Source organism: Plodia interpunctella, chromosome 14 (assembly GCF_027563975.2).
Source record: "Plodia interpunctella isolate USDA-ARS_2022_Savannah chromosome 14, ilPloInte3.2, whole genome shotgun sequence".
NCBI classification, from domain to species: domain Eukaryota; kingdom Metazoa; phylum Arthropoda; class Insecta; order Lepidoptera; family Pyralidae; genus Plodia; species Plodia interpunctella.
In genome coordinates, this window is record NC_071307.1 from 7,682,425 (window position 1) to 7,688,654 (window position 6,230).

Genomic DNA, 6,230 nt, shown 5'->3' on the forward strand with positions numbered 1-6,230 from the left:
CCTATAGCAATCTCGGATAATGTACCTTTCAAATGGTGAAATAATTTTTGAAATCGGTTCGGTAGTTTCGGAGATTGCCCGCCTCAAACATAAATACCTACTCACAAACGCTTCACTCTTTATAATAATAGTATAGATTTAAACATTTGTACCCCATAGCTTTTCGCTACTTTTCTAAAATTCTCTTTTAAAATTATGCTATAACCCTTGATTAATAAAAACGTGTGTTTGTTTCGTTCCCCCATTGACAATGACCAATGTTGTAGTGCGATAGTGAAGTGACATACTTAGTTTAAAGTATTATGCTTCATCTTTTTTTAATGATAGGATAGATCTATTAGCGTCATATATGTATTATCCAACTAACAACAAATCCTTTGAGAGTTTTTTAGGAATCCAGTAGGAACTTAATGAGCCTGACGCAAGCGCACATACTCAAGCATCATGCCATATGCCAGCCTGACGCAATATCGCGGGTGCCTCGCTCAGGTTCCTGTTATAAAATGGTCTTCACTAGTACACGCACTTTTACCGCGAAATCCCTAATTATTGGCGCATGTAGGTAGATGTTTGCACATTGTGTTATGTGTAGAATTGTTCATAACTGTCTTTTCACTTTGTATATTTAAGTTTAATATATATAATTCACAGGTATCCACAGCAAGTCTATCATTGACTGTCTTTGCTAGAACTAGTACAAACAAATCGGAGCGTAGCGCCTGATGAAACGTAAGAGCAACAAAACATTTCATGTATAATCAGTTTTTTTAATATCCCGTATTATGCGAATAAGGGACTGAGACTGCGAAGAAGACTAGAAAAACTAGGGACTTGGCCTGGCTTCGGACGTGGTTTTTAATGTATGTATTCGGAAATCAAATATACATTCAGAAATCAATTATCTACTAAAAATTTCATAAAAATCCGTTGCGTGGATTAAAATAAAGCTTAAGACAGACGCAGAAGGCAAGTTTGTTTTATTAATTTTATTCCATGGTTTTATTATAATACTAGAGAGCTTCGCTTTCGTGGGAATTTTGGGATATAATTCCAGGTTATATTCTACCCATGTACCAAATTTCATAACAATCGGTCTAGTAGATTTCGCATAAGAGTAATAAACATACACACATACATACTCTCATTTATTAGTAGGATGTAGTGATAAAATATTTGTAGGTTTCGTATACATAAGAGATACAATACAAGAATTAAGTATGATGTTTTTTATACCTTCTTGGTAGCTTTTGCTCGCGGCTTCGCCTGCGTGAATATCCCACGGATATAAATATGGAGACGAAAATCTTTAAATTTAATGGGTCTTCTTTTCCGTACTTGTGATGGTTGAGTTTAGTAAAACGTGAAAGTGTAATCAACTCATTATGACACTTTGGGATATAAAAGGAATAACGAAGCTTAATATCAAAATTAAGATTTATTGAATCCTATAAAATCATGATAACAACAAAAGTCAATTATATACAATGCTCAGATATACTGATAGAAACTATCGATGGAAAACATTTGATACTTAATTGGTGTAAAAAAAAAACAGAACTGCAAGCATGGAAGTCTTATGGGATCATTGAAATATAGTTATTGTCTTTACTGGTTTAAAATGAAAGGTATATCACAGCAAAATGTTTTAACTGAAATTCTTCATTTCATACACTCAAACTAAGTTCTTTATTTAAGTACTTGATAAATAAATGAATCCATGGGAAAGACACAATAAAAAATGAATCATATTTTGACACACATAAAAGAAATACTATATACCTATTTGTTAATTAATGGGAAATTTAACAAGTAAATCTTAATTCACAAATGTTTAGTCCCTAATTGTGACGTTCCAAAGGGTGAAGGTACGGTCGGCTGCAAAAGTAGGAATAAAGTTTAAAAATATGAAAAATTCCTAAGGAATGAGGTATAAAGTATGACCTTCGCAAAACCCAATCATGACTGAACATTTGCATTTCATTTTTTTTCCGTAGGAATAAGGTTTAAAAGCATGAATGGACTTTTACACCAGACCGTTTCTTATAGTCGATATTTCTGTAATCTTCTACTCAAAAACTATTCAGATCAAAAACAAAGAAAAAATTAAAAACCCGCTCATAACATCACATTTATCACCTTTACCAATGAAACGTCACACGTTCTTAACCATAACTCAAACATAATAGAAACAATACAACAAATACTGCTAATATTATAATGAGGTGATAAAACGTCATGTCAAACAATAAGTACCATCGTTATAAAAATAGATGTAAAATCTCTCATAAAAACTGGTACACAAACTCATATACATACAAATTGTGAAAGCCCATTATTTTAATATCTATTTATACGATATGGTATCAAAATGATCTCTAATACCACTATGGTCTATGCTGGCACTTCTCTTATGATGTCTTAGTAAACTACCGATAGTACAGCCAACAGCACAGTCGAGTTACCCTGCAACTTCTATGGCGCAGTAATAGCGGCGAGTTTGCAATGAATTTGTGTAGTTTAATGTGCTGTTGACTGTACACAGAGATATAAGAAAATGTAATATTCTGTGCGATAGTATTACAACTTCCACTATCGATACTTTTCTTCGATATTCAATTAGGTAAGGTATCGATAGTCCTATCGATAGCATGAAATGTAGTTTTTTTATCTTATCTATATCTATTGATGGCAATAGTATCGAAAATATTATAGCCTGATAGTCGCTATATGCTATCGATACTATTTTCATCCATGACGAGTTTACTATAGATACTATTCATTGTTCAAAATTATTGATAGTATCGAAAATGCCGATAGTATCAATAGTTTCCACATTTTAAGCTGACGATAATTCAAATATTGCCAAACAATCGATAGACTATCGATATAAAGTGGCCTATCGATCGGCATCACAACAATTCACATGGCTATTAATTGTTAAATTTCCATTAATCGACTTGCATTGCTCGCTTTTGTCAGGTATCAATGCCTACTTCGAAATAAAATTACGCAATGTACGTCGTTTATTGCAAAAACACAATGACAAATAATATCCATGTGAAGTGCCACCATAATAAAAGAGGCAATTTGACTAACTACTAGCACATTTTAATATATTACTTTTCAAACTCTCAATTATAACAAACAATATAAAACTTACAATTTTTATATTACTCCCTAATTTAAGAGATAAATATAATTACCTATTTTGTGATCTCATATGACACATTAATTGCATAATAATAGCAATTACATTGGCTGATCAAGTTGTATATATTACTGTACGAACAACAACACATCAACCTGCCCTAATCAATGCGAAATCGCCGCTATTACCGCGACATAGAGGTCCATGCAGGGTAACTTGACGCGCGATTGACTGTACACATATATTTTGTCTATAAAATACTAATACAATCGCTCTCCATATGTAATGTCAGCAAATACAATATGAGTAACATTGCTTTGCATTCAGAGTTTTATAGACAAAACTTACTTTAGAATATCCCTATTTGTGCATATTATAAAATCTATAAAACAGTAGCCTTTATACATTGCAAGAGTCACTTATGTAAATGTTACCTTGCATGGTTAATGGTAATAGTACATTTCTAAAACAAAACCTTATTAGCACTAAAAATAATATTAACGAAGGATTTACAAACATATAAAGTTATAACAATATCATTGCAAGCATTACTAAACTACTTAAGATTTTGTTTTGTCACATTTGGTCACTAATTACTAAATTAAATGAGTCCTCGCCTATGGAGTGGGGTGGGGCGCCAGACAAGGAATATTGATCCTCTCAGTGGCCATTTGCAGGTGCCTGTGGTGGTACTCCACAGGTGAATACTCATTTAAATGGACCTCCTATAGTACTAAGTATAAAAAATACTTATTGCAATTAATATCAAATATCTTATAGGTATAAGTCAACCGCCAGGAATGTTGATCCAATAAGTCTTTTGTTGGACAGTTCCTTGTGATATAAACTGTTGCAAAACATACCAATGAGGTTTATTGCTAAGGCCAGTATTTTGAATGTATAAAGTTTTATTTTCATAATAATCTTAAATTATCTGATCATATTATACAATTTAATTTATTGGTGTATTAATGACTTATAATTAAATAGGAAGTTATTTAAGTTCTTTCTTAACTGTCACAGTCTTATCTGCAGGTTTAGCCACTGGCTTCACCGCGGATCATTTCTTCTTTCTGTCCTGAGTACACTTGGGGCAGTACCACTTACCCTTAGGCTTGATCTTGAGGTCAACACAGGCAAAGTGGAACCACTCTATAGGGCAATCAGGATTATCACAACCGATCATCTCACCATAAGACACTTGGTGACATAGGCAGTAAGTGGGCTCGTTGGGATCCACAGGCATGTCGAGCACGTCGCTGGGGTGTGCCATGCCAGCGACTGAATCCAAATCAGCATTCTCTTCCTGTTCTTTGACAGCATTGGCGGTGGCAGTTGCACCTTTACGTTGCGTTTTCTTCTTGGCGGCCGAGCGACCCGCCGCGACAGCGTCGTCTTCACTGGACGCTCCGGCGCGCTTCTTCTTACCAGTTGTTGCAGCTGTCTTCTCATTACCTTTATGTTTCTTCCTGCCTTTTTTAACAGTAGTCGTGTTGGCCTCCTGGTCGGCCGCCGCTTGCTGAGCTGCTCTGGCACTCATCACCTTCTCTTGAATCTCGGATTCAAAGCGTACAAGGTCGGAATCGAGCCGCCGTATGTGTTTATCGACTAACTCGTACGTCTGAATTGCGAGCTGCACTTTATCATCGCCGTATTCCTTGGCCTTATTAAAAAGTCCCTGAATTGTATTTACCTTTTCTTTCTTAGTTTCCTCATCCATTTTTGGAATATTCGGCAATAACTCATCGGCCATGAGATCGATTGTCCTCATTATTCCGTGCGCTCGGTCGTCGAGATCCCTCATGAGTTTAAAGTTTCTTTGTAATTCTATTGGCAGGTGCTGGAGACTATCCAGGTAATGCTCTAAGTAAAGAGCTGAAGTCATTTTTGTGAAAATGAAAGTAATCAACAGACGTGTGAAATATGTTTAGTTAAGCGTCAAACACAAATTAGATGATTTGACTATCACAAACCTAATTTAGAGTCAAGATGAGACTACGAAACTAATCTTTTAATAGGTAAAGTTAACGAATGACCACAGAAATGAATCGCCAAATTAAATTCATTTAATAATTTCAAGCAAACCAACCAACCTCTGGAAAAAAAGCAAAGCTGTTAAACGTTCCATTTTGTGAACTCAAGTCAATATCGTTATTGAATTTAAAAAAAAAACCTAACATTCTATAATATAGCAATTAACTAAAAAAGGCATTATTATTTAAATATAAACAACTGGGTATCAAGTAACTTATAAAAGACAATATGTACTGAACATAAATTAATTTTCTTAAGAAGTTTGTTTAGTATTTTGGCGCCGTTCAAATATAATGGAACGGAATTGTGGGGGGCGTCTGGCGAATGATTGGCCGAATGTCATTGAAACAGTTGACGTCCAACTAAAGTTTTTTTTATGTTGTTCAAACAATGGAATGGAACCGAATAGAACCAAACCAAAATAATGGGGTTTTACCACAGAATGAGAACATTATACGTAATGTTCTAATATCTGTGGGTTTTACACAAGGATTTCATTTGTCACATGATCACGTTGATCCATTAAATTAGTAGGTACTCCGTACACCGAGTACCTACTAATTACATGCTTTGATCGCATCATGAATACCTATATATGTATATAGATTCAAAAGGGCCCCGCGCGGTATGTAATGTGGTGGCAAAACTGGCACACGTTTCATGGGACTTTTTTTAGAACAACATATTTAGCTAACAAGCTTAATAACTTAAAGTATTCTTCTTTTTTATGAATATGTCTTCTACGACCAGTATGGCAAATCCCATGTTACTTGGATAAAATCATGGCATCAAGACCATTTGCTTGCGTTACTTGGTTTGGTTGAATGAAATCCCTCAATGTACCAGTTTCAGCCTCTGGCCCTCTGCGTCACGGCTATATAAGAACACTTCAATGTGAAAATTCTTATATCTGTGCTCTGCATAAGAAACACGGAATAATAAACTTCACATGGAAGGGACGTGTGGGCGAGGCGCGCGTGCCTTAGTTAAGTCTAAGGAGACTTTAGCAAGCACGGTTCTAGAAAAAACGAATGAGCGAATGTAATTA

At 35.0% G+C, this 6,230-nt stretch overlaps 1 protein-coding gene across 1 annotated transcript; it reads right to left on the reverse strand.

Annotated features, from left to right (window-relative positions):
* Nucleotides 1–1,416: 1,416 nt before the first annotated feature.
* Nucleotides 1,417–5,302, reverse strand: Ing5 (Inhibitor of growth family member 5). Its single transcript, XM_053754848.2, has one exon. It carries the CDS (start codon nt 5,031–5,033, stop codon nt 4,209–4,211), a length of 825 nt encoding a protein of 274 aa, XP_053610823.1. The 5' UTR covers nt 5,034–5,302; the 3' UTR covers nt 1,417–4,208.
* Between the last annotated feature and the right edge of the window lie 928 nt (nt 5,303–6,230).

Bases quoted from the DNA above. Each gene is read 5' to 3' on its own strand.
- Ing5 (XM_053754848.2), bottom strand. From the start codon at position 5,033: ATGACTTCAGCTCTTTACTTAGAGCATTACCTGGATAGTCTCCAGCAC.